This window comes from Mobula birostris, chromosome 1 (genome assembly GCF_030028105.1).
Source record: "Mobula birostris isolate sMobBir1 chromosome 1, sMobBir1.hap1, whole genome shotgun sequence".
In the NCBI taxonomy this organism is placed as follows: Eukaryota; Metazoa; Chordata; class Chondrichthyes; order Myliobatiformes; family Myliobatidae; genus Mobula; species Mobula birostris.
Window position 1 is genome coordinate 48899941 of NC_092370.1, and position 17661 is coordinate 48917601.

The window sequence follows — 17661 nt, forward strand, 5'->3', positions numbered from 1 at the left end:
AGATTTACCAGAATGCTGCCTGGTTTAGAGAGTATGCATTATGATCAGAGATTAAGGGAGCTAGCGTTTTACTCTTTGGAGAGAAGGAGGATGAGAGGAGACATGATAGAGGTGTACAAGATAAGAGGAATAGATAGAGTGGATAGTCAGCGCCTCTTCCCCAGGGAACCACTGCTCAATACAAGCGGACATGGCTTTAAGGTAAGGGGTGGGAAGTTCAAGGGGGATATTAGAGGAAAGTTTTTTCCTCAGAGAGTGGTTGGTGCGTGGAATGCACTGCCTGAGTCAGTGGTGGAGGCAGATACACTAGTGAAGTTTAAGAGACTACTAGACAGGTATATGGAGGAATTTAAGGTGGGGGCTTATATGGGAGGCAGGGATTGAGGGTCAGCACAATATTGTGGGCCGAAGGGCCTGTACTGTTCTATGTTCAATGTATTGAGTACAGGAGATGGGGTATTATGTTGAAGCCATTGCTGAGGCCTAATTTGGTGTATTGTTTGTAGTTTTGGTCACCTACCTACAGGAAGGATATAAATAAGGTGGAAAGAGTGCAGAGAAAATTTATAAGGATATTGCCGGGACTGGAGATTGTATAGGTTGGGGCTTTATTCCTTGGAATGCAGAAGATTGAGGGGAGATTTTAAAGGGGTATAAATGTGAGGTAATGCAAGCAGCCTTTTTCCATTGAGATTGGGTGGGACTACAACTAGAGGTCATGGGTTAAGATTGAAAGGTGAAATGTTTGAAGGGAAACTTCACTCAAAGTTGTGAGAGTGTGGAATGAGCTGCCAGTGCAAATGGTGGGCGCAATTTTGATTTCAGCGTTTAAGAGAAGTTTGGTTAGGTACAGGGATGGGAGTAGTATGAAGGGCTGTGTTCTGGGTGCAGGTCGATGACACTAACCAATTCAAATAGTTCAGCATAGACAAGACAGGCTGAAGAGTCTGTGTGCTGTACTTTTCTATGATTCTAGGGTTGTAAGACAAGACTGGGTGACCACAGCCATTATCTGTACTCTTTGGAGATTGTCTTGCTGACATCAGTGGTCACGTAACCAGGACTTATGATATGCAGCAGCTACTCATACAACCATCCACCACCTGCTCCCATGGCTTCACTTGATCCTGATCCAGGGGGAGGGGGGTCTCCATCAGGTGATAAACCGTGCCCAGCGGTGACCTGCAAGCCAGCAGCTGGTTGAGGGGAGGAACATCTTGCACCTCCTTTGGTAGAGATATATCTCCACCCCCCCTACCCGTAGAAAGAGATTACTGGCTGTAAGTACGAGCAATTTGACTATTTTGAGATTCTAGAAGGATTGGGAGAAGTTTTGTGGAGGCAGATCTCAGTGCATTCTTTTCATCTCTTGTTAACTAGCATTACCAATCCTTTGCAGCAAATAGTATAAGTTTAGTATAGAGTTTCAATCCATGTGATTTTTGTTTTTTTTTCCCCCCCAGTGTATGTTCCAATGCTATCTCGCTTGGATTCCATTTTCTGCCCACTGTAAACTTCAGCTTCCAGCTTGTTGTCCGCCACCAATTTCTGTTCACGCCCATTCTTGCTAACCCACAATGTAGAATCAACCCCTCCAGATTACAATTACTTTGAAACCTACCCTTCCCTGCCTTGTTACTTCTGTCATCCTGCTGTACTGAACTCTTCATTCCTATAATAGTGTTTATTTGTGCAATCATTGTCCTCTCCAATCTTCACCACTAGTTAATTATCTGTACTTTCAGGTGAGGTGGCTCTGGGATTTCTTTTGTAAAGGAGTCCTTTTTGTCAAAGCTTTGTCTTCCTTTCTGAAATCTGTGGCCAATACCAATAATTTTGAATGAACTTTAATGCCTCCAGTTTAATTGGCTTTGATTTGATTAGTACTGTTAGCGACTTCAAACTATTGGTTCAGGAGATAGTACTGGCATTCATCAAGGCAACATGTCAATCTCCATTCAGGGATAAATGGCATACTACTAGCTTTTTATTTCCAGAAAGCTGAGTTGACTGCAGAAGTCAGATTTTGCTGAAAGCAGAGTGATTAGATAAATCCTTGTAAAATGGTTCCATTGGAAAGCAGTTGATGGTCTGATACAGCAGCTAGATTAGCGTTGCATTATTTCTTCTTGAACAGTATACTCAGATGTTTTCAAACGCAAACAACAGGAATTCTGCAGATGCTGGAAATTCAAGCAACACACATAAAAGTTGCTGGTGAACGCAGCAGGCCAGGCAGCATCTCTAGGAAGAGGTGCTGCCTGGCCTGCTGCGTTCACCAGCAACTTTTATGTGTGTTGTTTATTCAGATGTTTTTAACCACTTGCATTCTTGCCATGGGCAGGTCAACTAACTGTAATGACCATGAATTGATATATCTAGTTAATGTCAGTAATTTACTGATTTTTTTATTGGTCTATACAAATCTACTGGAAAAAATTAAATCATTTTATTGTGGACATGTGTTATAAATGTTTAGTGACAAATAAAAAGACTACAATATTATAATTATCTCTGTATGCAATTTAGAAAAACATTATACCACTTTGTTCTTGAAAGCACATGGTAATTATTTTTAGAAAATAACTATACCCAAATTTTATGAACTGACTCCTTTCTGAGATATGTTAACAGAATTAATTGTTTTTGTAGTTGTGCTGATTGAATTTTGACTAAACTGAAACCATTTTGTAATTGCTTTTCAGGCTCAAAATAGATTTAAGGTGCCGCTGGGAACAAAATTCTACAGAGTGAAAGCAGTACCCTGGAACAAGAAAGTACAACAGTGATATTAAATTAACTGTTAATAGTTCATCCTTTCCCTTCTCATGTGATTCCTTTATAGCTTATTATGCAGTCTTGAAAAATTTCTGTTTGGAAAAGGTGACACAATTGTAATTCATGAGTGGAAACTTGCTGGAGTAATAATTCTTTATTTGCTGCTCCCCATTTAATGTGTACTGAATTCAACTGTGTCCAAATCATAAAATGTATTTAGTCTCATTCATTAACCTGCTTTTAATCTTACACTGAAGACTTGGGAAATGTAAACCAAGTAACTTTCTTTTCATGGAGCATTGGAGCATGACTTGTACATTATGGCATAGCAGCCCTATTAAATGCCTGTTCAAAAGATTTTACTGAATATTCAGATGTTAAATCATTTGTCATTATTACCAGCATATGTGTCAACTTATTGCTATCAAAGTAACTTATGAGCAAAACAACTTTACCATATGTATTTAATTATTTAAACATTTGTGTTCCTAGCATGCAAAAATCCCATGTAAAGTTTGAACATAATTTTATTTCATGAATTTTCATTCTTGCTGTTAATCTGCATATATACTGAGGTTTATTAAAAATGTAGAGATCTAGCCCAATATAGTGAAGAACAGTGCAATGAATGAATAGGACTGAAATTTCCATCAGTTGCTTGAGATGCATTTCTGCAAAAATTGTTGATTGTGTATACACATTGGAAGGGAGGAATCTGTTTACAGATAACATGATATAAAAACTTCCCAGCAACTTAAGCTGGAGTAAATTTAATATATTGTTTCATCTTGGTGACCAGTGTTCCATTCAGTTTAAAAAATTATTTCTCTTGTACATTAACCATTGTAAAACCTTTAAGTATAAACATTATTGTATTGTAAAAGAATTTCAGAATTTTGAAATAAACATTTAAACATGTAGAGTGTGCATCTTGCATTGTTTAAAATCAGTCTCTGACTGCAGGAGCAAAGTGGCAGTACTATAATTTATCATACAATTTCATTCCAAGAAAAAACTTACTGGTTTTTCTTCCTGCTTAAGATATTCATGTTTTTTGCAATATACCGTAGGTTTTATAATTAGTTTAAAATGCCATGGAATATTGAGCTTATGAAAGGATCTATAGAATTTGGAGTTAATTGTTATTAAAACATCTTAACTACCAAGGTAGTGACAAAAATGTGTCATTTTACATTGACATTCCATGATAGAGGAATGCAGTACACCCCAAGCATTGATATTTCAGCAATGAGGTTTTTAAATGTTCTATTAACTGTTAAGTAAGCATTTGGATAAAAGCTTGGTACTAATTGAACAACAGAACGGAGGCGAGAAATAAAGTTTTAATCTTTAAAGCAATGTGTAATCCTATTGCAAAAGGCTGGTGCTAAAGAAACTAATAATTAGTAAAACATCAAAAACCAGACCAGAATTGTGAGAATTGTTCTTCAAATCTTCTTTAACAGGAATTGACTATAATCCCTAATCTTTAGCTCAGACTATGAATTTTACATTCTGTTCTTTGGAATTTTTTCTCTAATGATTTATTCGGACTGACTACTGCAAGTGATTTTTGGTGTCTGTCAAAATTCTCTGAATCAGATTGCCATTATTTTTTGGCATATAATTTAGAATGACAATTATCAATTGTTCTTTTGGTAAAATCAGTTCCTATATTGAAATTTGCATAATCGGTCAAATTTGCATTTGTTCATCTCTAATTGCTACTTGGGTGGTGTGCCTTTCTAGGCACTTCAGTAAGCTGTTTAGAATTATTCCTGTGGGCCTGGAAGTGCATAAGAAATAAAAACAGTAGTAGGCCCTGTTGTCATTCAACAAGATCGTGGCTAGCCTTGTATATCTATATATCTATCTAGTTGGTTCAACTTTCCATTAACGTCACCCTAAATTATAACTAAGCATTCACAGTCCTTGAATGTATAGGATTTCAAAGGTTTGTTTCTGTTGGCCTGAAGGAATTTCTCCAATTCTTAATATCCAGGTTAGGGGAAATGGCTGACATCCATTGTGCCAATTCCTACCTGAATTTTGTATCAACATGATCACCTCGTATTTCTAAATTCTAACAATTTAGGTAATTCTTAATAAATCTTTCCTCAGCTGTCCCTTCTGAGGAATAGACATAGTATTGACTTTTAGGATCAGACTGCAATTGCAAATTGCACTTTACACGCAGCCATGTATTTATCTGGTGAACCAGGAGACGAACTAATACTAGATTTACTACTCTGGAAGATAAGGTGTGGCACACGTGTTAATTTACCAAGCTAATAATCTAGAGGCCCAAATGTAAACTATAAATTTGGACTTCAAATTCTAAACTATTGACAGAATATATAAATGATATAGCTATCAATACTGCATAAAAATAATTTAAAAACTAATTAAACGTCTATTGTAATGGAAAGTTAAAACAAATTTTGAGTATTTGAATCAATGACGGAGAAGCAACGTTAAAAGGTTGCTCCAGGGTATTAGAGTATAATGAAAAGAAAAACAAAGAAATAATGAAAAGACTCCTGGATGGCTACATGAAGCTTAGAAAAATAGAGGGGTATGGGTAAAGCCTAGGTAGGTCTAAGGTAGGGACATGCTGGGTACAGCTTTGTGGGCCAAAGGTGGGCCTATATTGTGCTGTAGGTTTTCTATGTTACTATATAAATTATATAACCTTGAGATTCATCTGCTTACAGGCAGCCACAAAGCACAAAACCCAAAAGAACCCTGTTTAAAAAAATACCAACACCCATGCACAGAGAGCAAGATTTAAAAAACACAAATTGTGCAAACAATAAAAGCAAGCAACAGCATTCAGAACCAAATTAAATGCATACACCTGAAGCCCGTAGCCTCTGTCTCAGTTCATCACACAGCAGGGCAAATTGCTGGGAAGTTCACAGATACAAGGCCTGGAGCAGTCTCACAGCCTCAGCACCATGAGAAGAGGAGTAAATGTCATGGGAGAGCGAGCAGAATCAGCCCGATCCTTACCTCCGGTCCCGAAACCATGCCTTATTGGTCTACCTGGGCCGGCGTTTAAAATGTCTAAACCGCAGGTTGTTCCTCACACTACAACCTGGGCCCTGCCGCGGCAATACACTGTGGGCTCAGCCCGTGGCCACAACCACACTCTGGCCCGTAGTGGACTTTTCTAAACTGGGCTCGCACTTAAATCAATCCAACAACTACTGAACATCTTGACCATGTCTGTATGCTTTTATGCATTGAGTTGTTGCCACATGATTAGGTATTTGTATTAATGAGCAGGTGTACCAAAGTTCAAAGTAAAAGGCTTAAAGTAAAATTTATTATCAGAGTACATACACATACAACCCTGAGATTCTTTTTCTGCGGGTATACTTAGCAAATCTATAGAACTGTAACTGTAAACAGGATCTGTAAACTATAAACATCAGAAACTGTAAACTGAACTGTGCAAATGCAGATATAAGCAATTCACCATAAATAATGAGCATGAAATAACAATATAACAGAGTCCTTAAGTGCTCCTCCAAAAGCTATCCCATTTTGTTCGAGACCCTGATGGTTGAGGATAGTAACTGTTCTTGAACCTGGTGGTGCAAGTCCTGAAGCATTTGTCCCTTCTACGTAGATAGATAGATACTTTATTGATTACAAGGAAAATTACAGTGTCACAGTAGCATTACAAGTGCACAGATATACAAATATATAAATATTAGAAAAGAAGTAAGAAAGAATAAAAAAATAAGTTACCTCAACCAGTTTAGCAGGAGGGATTCATCACTTCCCCGGCTGTAAGTTGACTCATTATAGAGTCTAATGGCCGAGGGTAAGAAGGACCTCATATAGCACTGTTTGGATTAGCGTAGTTGTCTGAGTCTATCACTAAAAATGCACCTCTGTTCAGCCAAGGTAGCATGCAGAGGGTGAGAAACATTGTCCAGAGTTGCCAGGATTTTCCATTGGGTAGGATTCTACCTGATGACAGTAGCAAGAAAAGAGCATGGCCTGGTTGGTGAGGATCTTTGATGATGGATGCTGCTTTTCTATGGCAATGTTTCACATAGATGTGCTCAATGGTTCGGAGGGTTTTACCTGTGACGTTCTGGGCTGAACCCACTACCTTTTATAGGATTTTCCACTCAAGGGCATTGGTGTTCCCATACCTGGCCGGCCATAATGCACACTTTCCACCGCACATCTATAGAAGTTTGCCAAGGTTTAAAGTGGTCTGCTGAATGTGTGTGTATATAATACAAATATTTATGTATGGTTACTGAAGAGATTTAATGGTTATCAGATTTAAAGTGGTATTTCTGTGCAGGGCTGAATGGTATTCTTTAGCTCTGTGACTTCAATGCATTTACCAATTATGGCAATCATGGCACTTTCTATTTTCACCAAAGTGAAGATACAAGAGAAGCTGAATAAGTAGATTCACAGAGACTGGGGGTGCAGCCTTAATTCTACACCCATCCTCTGCTAGTTCGGACTCATGCACCAGGTGGAGGCCGACATGGGAGGAGTTATATCATTGGAGGTATACAGCGAAGTCAGAATGATAGAGTAAACCTGAATTATGTACGTTATGAAAAACCAGTCTTGCTACACCCTGGGTATCTGTTGGAGGTGATTTAATAGAAGGTCACCATGGCTGTGACATTGCAGAATAACTTTGTCATGAAAAGGAAAACTATTCACAAGTATAGTCTCATGAATAACATAAATCATCTGTTTATGATGCAGAAATGCCATTACTGATGTTGGAAAGATACTGTACATTCTAAGATCCAGAGCTGAAAAAGACCCCAAAAGCATAACGCAAACAGGAATTCTGCAGATGCTGGAAATTCAAGCAACACACATCAAAGTTGCTGGTGAACGCAGCAGGCCAGGCAGCATCTGTAGGAAGAGGTGCAGTTGACGTTTCAGGCCGAGACCCTTCGTCAGGACTAACTGAAGGAAGAGTGAGTAAGGGATTTGAAAGTTGGAGGGGGAGGGGGAGATCCAAAATGATAGGAGAAGACAGGAGGGGGAGGGATAGAGCCAAGAGCTGGACAGGTGATAGGCAAAAGGGGATATGAGAGGATCATGAGACAGGAGGTCCGGGAAGAAAGACAGAGGGGGGGGGACCCAGAGGATGGGCAAGAGGTATATTCAGAGGGACAGAGGAAGAAAAAGGAGAGTGAGAGAAAGAATGTGTGCATAAAAATAAGTAACAGATGGGGTACGAGGGTCTAGATCTTTCTGTCTCTGTCTCTAGAGACAGCTTATCCACTGATGTCTACTATAAGCCTACTGACTCTCACAGCTATCTGGACTATTCCTCTTCTCACCCTGTCTCTTGCAAAAACGCCATCCCCTTCTCGCAATTCCTCCGTCTCCGCCGCATCTGCTTTCAGGATGAGGCTTTTCATTCTAGGACGAGGGAGATGTCTTCCTTTTTTAAAGAAAGGGGCTTCCCTTCCTCCACTATCAACTCTGCTCTTAAACGCATCTCCCCCATTTCACGTACATCTGCTCTCACTCCATCCTCCCGCCACCCCACTAGGAATAGGGTTCCCCTGGTCCTCACCTACCACCCCACCAGCCTCCGGGTCCAACATATTATTCTCCGTAACTTCCGCCACCTCCAACGGTATCCCACCACTAAGCACATCTTTCCCTCCCCCCCCCCCTGCATTCCGCAGGAATCGCTCCCTACGCAACTCCCTTGTCCATTCGTCCCCCCCATCCCTCCCCACTGATCTCCCTCCTGGCACTTATCCGTGTCAGCGGAACAAGTGCTACACATGCCCTTACACATCCTCCCTTACCACCATTCAGGGCCCCAAACAGTCCTTCCAGGTGAGGCAACACATCACCTGTGAGTCGACTGGGGTGATATACTGCGTCCGGTGCTCCCGATGTGGCCTTTTATATATTGGCGAGACCCGACGCAGACTGGGAGACCGCTTTGCTGAACATCTACGTTCTGTCCGCCAGAGAAAGCAAGATCTCCCAGTGGCCACACATTTTAATTCCACATCCCATTCCCATTCTGACATGTCTATCCACGGCCTCCTCTACTGTAAAGATGAAGCCACACTCAGGTTGGAGGAACAACACCTTATATTCCGTCTGGGTAGCCTCCAACCTGATGGCATGAACATCGACTTCTCTAACTTCCGCTAAGGCCCCACCTCCCCCTCGTACCCCATCTTTTTATGCACACATTCTTTCTCTCACTCTCCTTTTTCTCCCTCTGTCCCTCTGAATATGCCTCTTGCCCATCCTTTGGGTCCCCCCCGCCCCTCCTTGTCTTTCTTCCCAGACTTCCTGTCCCATGATCCTCTCGTATCCCCTTTTGCCTATCACCTGTCCAGCTCTTGGCTCTATCCCTCCCCCTCCTGTCTTCTCCTATCATTTTGGATCTCCCCCTCCCGCTCCAACTTTCAAATCACTCACTCTTCCTTCAGTTAGTCCTGACGAAGGGTCTCGGCCTGAAACCTCGACTGCACCTCTTCCTACAGATGCAGCCTGGCCTGCTGCGTTCACCAGCAACTTTGATGTGTGTTGCCCAAACGCATAACGTAAGTTTTAGAAGTGGGAGTAAATTTTACCATCAGCTATGCCTGCCCAACCATTCAGTAAGATTATGATGATCGGTAAACTTTTCCATTTTCCCTGAAAGTTCACTTAATCTCTGATCCTTTGGTGTTTATTTGATGAGGCAAGGTAAACACTAATGTTTCTACTGGCTAAGTGACAGAAAGGAATAAATTGCTGTTGGTGCCTAGGACTGGAATAATTGGCCTGTGACAATTACAACCATCATTCTGTGTTCGGCATCTGATTCAAAATGCTGGTGTGTTTCGTCTTGATGGCCTTTCAACTTTAATTTTTCCATGGCTCCTGGAAGGCATAAACACATTCATTTGCTGTCCTGTTGTCTATTTACACACCTTTGGATTAAGGCCAGGATGAGGTTTGGGCTTGGTCGCTGCAAAACACAAGCTCAGTATCAGTGGACAGGCGTTGCTTCTTAGTATTGTTGATGACATTTTTCATCGATTTATGATTGAAAGTAGACAGATTGTGCATTAATGATTACATCAGATTTGCTCTGCTTTTTTATGAATTGCACATATCTGGGCATTTTCCCAAAAAGTGGATCAGAGCTTGGCTGGTAAGTCTCAGGGACTTGGACTCTGCTGGATTCTCTCATTTGTCCAGTATTTTACCGTTAATTTGTTACGTATCCTTGAGTGTGGTATTCAAGTGCAAGTTTGTCATTCAACCACACATGAACACAGCCAAACAAAACAGTGTTCCTCCAGGGCCAAGTTGCAAAACACATTACCAACAATCACACACAGCGCAAGGCACATAGAGCACACATAAGTTAGCAGTAACATACAGTCACACACAAAAAAAATAGTATAGCCCAAGTCCCTGAGTGCATGTGGCAATCAGAATGCACTTAGCATTATCAAAACTTGAAAAAATTGACTAAACACTGGATACGAATTGCTTTGAAAGTTATCATCAACCTCAGAATACTGAAGTAATAAGGAAATAGTATCAAACAGTTGGCACATTAAGGTCAACTGTACATAAGGTGTACAGTGGATATACTTTAGCAGTGACATTGCTTAATACAGCCGACTGTCCAACTTGAGTGAGACAGAATGCATGTTTTATATCATCTGCACAACAGTTGCAATTTGTGAAAATAACTTCTTTTGAAAACTCATTTCCTCCCTCTGCATTGCCAGAACCTGTATTTTGAAATGCCACTAACATTTGACTAGGTGCCATTTTAGTGTAGTGGTTAGAGCAACTGTATTATAGCACAGGGCATCAGAGCTTGGAGTTCAATTCCTTCCAGTGTCATCTGTCATTCGAGTCAGTATGGGTGGAAGTCAGGAACAGGAAGGGAGCAGTTACTCTATTGGGGGTATCCTATAGGGCCCCTGAAGGCAGCAGAGATACAGAGGAGCAGATTGGGAGGCAGATTTTGGAAAGATGCAAAAATAACAGTTGTTATCATGGGTGACTTTAACTTCCCTAATATTGATTGGCACCTGATTAGTTCCAATGGTTTAGATGGGGCAGTAGTTAAGTGTATCCAGGACGGATTCCTGTTACATTATGTTGATAGGCCTACTAGGAGGAATGCCATAGTAGATCTAGTATTAGGTAATGAACCGGGTCAGGTCACAGATCTCTCAGTGGATGAGCATCTGGGGGACAGTGACCACCGCTCCCTGGCCTTTAGCATTATGATGGAAAAGGATAGAATCAGAGAGGACAGGAAAATGTTTAATTGGGGAAGGGCAAATTAAAAGGCTATAAGACTAGAACTTGCGGGTGTGAATTGGGATGATGTTTTTGCAGGGAAATGTACTATGGACATGTGGTTGATGTTTAGAGATCTCTTACAGGATGTTAGGGATAAATATGTCCTGGTGAGGAAGATAAAGAATGGTAGGGTGAAGGAACCATGGGTGACAAATGAGGTGGAAAATCTAGTCAGGTGGAAGAAGGCATCATACATGAGGTTTAGGAAGCAAGGATCAGATGGGTCTATTGAGGAATATAGGGTAGCGAGAAAGGAGCTTAAGAATGGGCTGAAGAGAGCAAGAAGGGGGCATGAGGAGGCCTTGGTGAGTAGGGTAAAGGAAAACCCCAAGACGTTCTTCAATTATGTGAAGAACAAAAGGATGACAGGAGTGAAGGTAGGACCGATTAGAGATAAAGGTGGGAAGATGTGCCTGGAGGCTGTGGAAGTGAGCGAGGTCCTCAATGAATACTTCTTTTCGGTATTCACCAATGAGAGGGAACTTGATGACGGTGAGGACAATATGAGTGAGGTTAATGTTCTGGAGCATGTTGATATTAAAGGAAAGGCGGTGTTGGAGTTGTTAAACTACATTAGGATGGATAAGTCCCCAGGGCCTGACGGAATATTCCCCAGGCTGCTCCACAAGGTGAGGGAAGAGGTTGCTGAGCCTCTGGCTAGGATCTTTATGTCTTTGTAGTTCAAGGGAATGGTACCGGAGGATCGGAGGGAGGCAAATGTTGTCCCCTTGTTCAAAAATGATAGTAGGGGTAGTCCAGGTAATTATAGACCAGTGAGCCTTACGTCTGTGGTGGGAAAGCTGTTGGAAAAGATTCTTAAAGATAGGATCTATGGGCATTTAGTGAATCATGGTCTGTTCAGGGACAGTCAACATAGCTTTGTGAAAGGCAGATCATGTCTAACAAGCCTGATAGACTTCTTTGAGGAGGTGACCAGGCATATAGATGAGGGTAGTGCAGTGGATGTGATCTACATGGATTTTAGTAAGGCATTTGACAAGGTTCCACATGGTAGGCTTATTCAGAAAGTCAGAACGCATGGGATCCAGGGAAATTTGGCCAGGTGGATTTAGAATTGGCTTGCCTGCAGAAAGCAGAGGTTCGTGGTGGAGGGAGTACATTTGGATTGGAAGGTTGTGACTAGTGGTGTCCCACAAGGATTGGTTCTGAGACCTCTCCTTTTCATGATTTTTATTAAAGACCTGGATGTGGGGGTAGAAGGGTGGGTTGGCAAGTTTGCAGATGACTTAAAAGTTAGTGGTGTTGTGGATAGTGTCGAGGATTGTCGAAGATTGCAGAGACATTGATAGGATGCAGAAGTGGGCTGAGAAGTGGCAGATGGAGTTCAACTCGGAGAAGTGTGGACTTTGTACAAAGTGTACACTTTGGAAGGACAAATTTCAAGGCAGAGTACAAAGTAAATGGCAGGATACTTGGTAGTGTGGAGGAGCAGAGGGATCTGGGGTACATGCCTACAGATCCCTGAAAGTTGCCTCACAGGTAGATAGGGTAGTTAAGAAAGCTTATGGAGTGTTAGCTTTCATAAGTCGAGGGACAAAGTTTAAGAGTCGTGGGGTAATGATGCAGCTCTATAAAACGCAAACAACAGGAATTCTGCAGATGCTGGAAATTCAAGCAACACACATAAAAGTTGCTGGTGAACGCAGCAGGCCAGGCAGCATCTCTAGGAAGTGGTGCAGTCGACGTTTCAGACCGAGACCCTTCGTCAGGACTAACTGAAGGAAGAGTGAGAGTGAGATTTTGCAAAATCCCTTACTCACTCTTCCTTCAGTTAGTCCTGACGAAGGGTCTCAGCCTGAAACGTCGACTGCACCTCTTCCTAGAGATGCTGCCTGGCCTGCTGCGTTCACCAGCAACTTTTATGTGTGCAGCTCTATAAAACTCTGGTTAGGCCACACTTGGAGTACTGTGTCCAGTTCTGGTCGCCTCACTATAGGAAGGATGTGGAAGCATTGGAAATGGTACAAAGGAGATTTACCAGAATGCTGCCTGGTTTAGAGAGTATGCATTATGATCAGAGATTAAGGAAGCTAGGGCTTTACTCTCTGGAGAGAAGGAGAATGAGACGAGACATGATAGAGGTATACCAGATATTAAGAGGAATAGATAGTGTGGACAGCCAGTGCCTCTTCCCCAGGGCACTACTGCTCAACGCAAGAGGACATGGCTTTAAGGTAAGGGGTAGGAATTTCAAGGGGGATATTAGAGGAAGGTTTTTTACTCAGAGAGTGGTTGGTGCGTGGAATGCACTGCCTGAGTCAGTGGTGGAGGCAGATACACTTGTGAAGTTTAAGAGACTACTAGACAGGTATATGGAGGAATTTAAGGTGGGGGGTTATATGCGAGGCAGGGTTTGAGGGTTGGCACAACATTGTGGGCTGAAGGGCCTGTACTATACTGTACTATTCTATGCTCCATGTTCTATGTCCTCCCTGTGAAATGTGTGGCTTTTTTCCAGGAGCTCCCACGGGTTTCCTCCTACAGTCCACGTACCAGGTTGGTTAATTTGTCATTGTAAATTGTCCTGTGATTAGATTAGGGCTAACTGTGGTTGTCAGGGGTTGCTGGAGAGGCATGGCTTGAAGGGTTGGAGGGAGCACATTATCATCCAGTGTTAATATAGTTGGAAAACAACAGACTCAGCACTAACCCCTGTAGTACACCACTAGTCACGGGCCTCCAGAAAGAAAGGCACCCACCTACTACCACTCTCTGGCCTCTCTAATCCAATACAATACATCATCTTTAATGCCAAGTGATTGGACCTTGACCAACCTCCCATGTGGGACCTTGTCACATGCATTGCCAAGGATTTTCCTGCTAACTTCCTCAAGACTTGTGAGACATGTCCTACCACACACAAATCCAAGCTGACTCTCCATTATCAGTCCATGTCTATCCAAATAGTTATATATCCCGTCCCTTAGAACACCTTCCAATAACTTCCCCACAGTTAATGTCAGACTCACTGGCCTATAATTTCCTGATTTCTGTATAGAACCTTTCTTAAATAGTGCAATAACATTGGCTATCCTCCAATCCTCTGCAACCTCTCTCTGGTACCTCCCCTGTCACTAAGGACGATTTAAATATCTCCGCTAGGCCCCTGGCAATTTCTGCACTTCCCTCCCGTAGGGTCTGAAGGAACACTTGGTCAGACCCTGATTTGTCTCAGGATATCAAAGAACTCCTCCCCTGTAATCTGTACAGGGATCATGAAGTTCTTGCATTCATTATACTTCATTTGTTCCTAGCTCCCTATAATTGCCTTGCACCTCTTTTTTTTTTCTCTTAACCAAGGCCTCCCCTGGAGACATTTAAAAGCTGTTAAAAATCAAACTTCGATATTCTGTGAAGTGAAGTGGAAATCTGTTCACTGTCATGGGCTGCCAGGGGGGGTTTTGAAGACAGGCTCTCTTCACTGTACTGACGGAAACTTGACCGTGATTCAGCCCATGCTGCTGAACTCCAGGAAACACTGGGCCAAGCAGGGTGGCTTTCCATATTCTGACTGAGCTCAGAGCATAACAACCCTTGAGTAAATTATTCTGCACAAAGTGAATGGACCAGCAAATAGCCTCAATTTGTGCTCCTCTTTCAGCAGTATATAACAGTGCTTGATTCCTCCACTCTTGACTGAAGGAAATCAGAACCTGGTTTCATATCTGTGACATAAACTCACTGGCCCCCTGTACCTAACGAAGTCGCCACTGAGTGTATGCTCATGGTCTTCTGCATCTGTAGTCCATCCACTTCGAGGTTCGACATGTTGTGCGTTCAGTGAAGTTCTTCTGCATGTCATGTTGCGACACATGGCTACTTGAGTTACTGTCACCTTCCTGTCAGCTTGAGCTTTCTCATCAACAATGTATTTTCGCCAATTGAACTAGTGCTCACTGCATTTCTTGTTTGTTTTTTGCACTATTCTCTGTAAACTCTAGAGACTGCCGTTCATGAAAATCACAGGAGATTAGCAGTTTCTGAAATATTCAAACCATTCCAGCTTGCCCCAGCAACCATTCAATGTCAAAGTCTCTGAGCTCACATTTCTTCCCCATTCTGATGTTTGGTCTGAACAATAACTGAACCTTTTGACCATATCTGCATGCCTTTATGCACTGAGTTGCTACCACATGACTGGCTGATTAGAAATCATGAAGACCCTGGAAAGACTTGTTCTGGTGCTGCTCCAGCCTATGGTCAGGCCACACTTAGATCCCCTCCAGTTTGCCTACCAGCCCCGACTAGGAGTTGAGGATGCCATCATCTACCTGCTGAACCGTGTCTATGCCCACCTGGACAAGCCAGCGAGTACTGTGAGGGTCATGTTTTTTGACTTCTCCGGTGCATTCAACACCATCCGCCATGCTCTGCTGGGGGAGAAGCTGACAGCTATGCAGGTGGATGCTTTCCTGGTGTCACGGATTCTTGATTACCTGACTTGCAGACCACAGTACGTGTGCTTGCAACACTGTGTGTCCAACAGAGTGATCAGCAGCACTGGGGCTCCACAGGGGACTGTCTTGTCTCCCTTTCTCTTCACCATTTACACCTCGGACTTCAACTACTGCACAGAGTCTTGTCATCTTCAGAAGTTTTCTGATGACTCTGCCATAGTTGGATGCATCAGCAAGGGAGATGAGGCTGAGTACAGGGCTATGGTAGGAAACTTTGTCACATGGTGTGAGCAGAATTATCTGCAGCTCAATGTGAAAAAGACTAAGGAGCTGGTGGTAGACCTGAGGAGAGCTAAGGCACCAGTGACCCCTGTTTCCATCCAGGGGGTCAGTGTGGACATGGTGGAGGATTACAAGTACCTGGGGATACGAATTGACAATAAACTGGACTGGTCTAAGAACACTGAGGCTGTCTACAAGAAGGGTCAGAGCTGTCTCTATTTCCTGAGGACACTGAGGTCCTTCAGCATCTGCCGGACGATGCTGAGGATGTTCTACGAGTCTGTGGTGGCCAGTGCTATCATGTTTGCTGTTGTGTGCTGGGGCAGCAGGCTGAGGGTAGCAGATACCAACAGAATCAACAAACTCATTCACAAGGCCAGTGATGTTGTGGGGATGGAACTGGACTCTCTTATGGTGGTGTCTGAAAAGAGGATGCTGTGCAAGTTGCATGCCATCTTGGACAATGTCTCCCATCCACTACATAATGTACTGGTTGGGCACAGGAGTACATTCAGCCAGAGACTCATTCCACCAAGATGCAAAACAGAGCGTCATAGGAAGTCATTCCTGCCTGTGGCCATCAAGCTTTACAACTCCTTCCTTGGAGGGTCAGACACCCTGAGCCAATAGGCTGGTCCTGGACTTATTTCCTGGCATAAGTTACATATTACTATTTAACTATTTATGGTTTTATTACTATTTATGGTGCAACTGTAATGAAAACCAATTTCCCCCGGAATCAATAAAGTATGACTATGTCTATGACTATGACTATGATTTGCAGGAGTATAAGTGTACCTAATATACTGGCCACTAAGAGTATGTTGTAAAATTTGCTGTTTTACAGCAGCAGTACAGTGCAATACATTTAAAAAAACTATAAACTGCAATAATAAACATATGCAATATATTAACATTAAATTAAATGTAATTAAAAAAGTAAACAAAAATAGTGAGGTAGTGTTTATGAATTGGTTCACTGTCCATTCAGAAATCTGATTCAATACCTCTTTGAAAGCTTCTGTAGCCAGTAGTGCAACTATCAACTCTGTCCCATTTCTTCGTTGAGCAAAGAGCGAGTTCCCCAATACTTCAAGTGAGACCTCAACCGTGCTTTATAAAGTCTCAACATTTGGCTTATGGAGTTAATTTATTTTAAAAATTATATTTAGTAGTAGAATTTGAAGTGAAGAAGTGGCAAATATTTACAACCCATGAAACTAGAACAATTTAGTAATAGCATTGTGACATCACTGATTCATGACTGGAGAACTTCAGTTGTGCCCCTGGTATAAACTTTATCTGTAATTTATAACAGACCAAGATAGTACTTCTGCATGTGCAACACATGCATATGCCTGGAGCACTCGGAGCTCATGGTGATTGCATTACTTATTATAAAGTACATGTTTAAAGTTAGCTGCCTAGCTGCACCCTGTGAAGCTAATATGCTGCCAACAGATGGTCCCAGTCACAACAGGCAACCAGGTCCATGTAGCAAAGTCATTCCTTCACATCTGTCATGTAAAATGATCCTTTGAGCTTGTTGGAGTGAAGCATGTAGAAACTTTGAACTGCAACAATGTTAGAGTGTCCTGAACATTTTGAAGGTTGATACCTCCTGTCTGTTGATAACAAAATGGGTGTATAAATTGTGAGCCACACCACAAGGAGCTGGAGGAGGGGGCCAAGAGCAATATTTCCTGTACTTGAGGCATTAGGAAAAAGGAGCTCAGTAATCCACACAAAAAATGCTGGTGAACGCAGCAGGCCAGGTGGCATCTCTAGGAAGAGGTACAGTCGACGTTTCGGGCCAAGACCCTTCGTTAGGACTAAC

General features: G+C 42.3%; 1 protein-coding gene across 3 annotated transcripts in view; it reads left to right on the forward strand.

The window, feature by feature from the left end:
• rb1cc1 (RB1-inducible coiled-coil 1) overlaps positions 1 to 3696 on the forward strand; it is a 192443-nt gene extending 188747 nt beyond the window's left edge. For all 3 annotated transcript variants that reach the window (XM_072254930.1, XM_072254939.1, XM_072254948.1), the window contains one exon: positions 2706 to 3696. In XM_072254930.1, the coding sequence (XP_072111031.1) occupies positions 2706 to 2789 (84 nt within the window). In that variant the 3' untranslated portion in view covers positions 2790 to 3696. The remainder of the gene's footprint in view (positions 1 to 2705) is intronic.
• The last annotated feature ends 13965 nt before the right edge of the window (positions 3697 to 17661 follow it).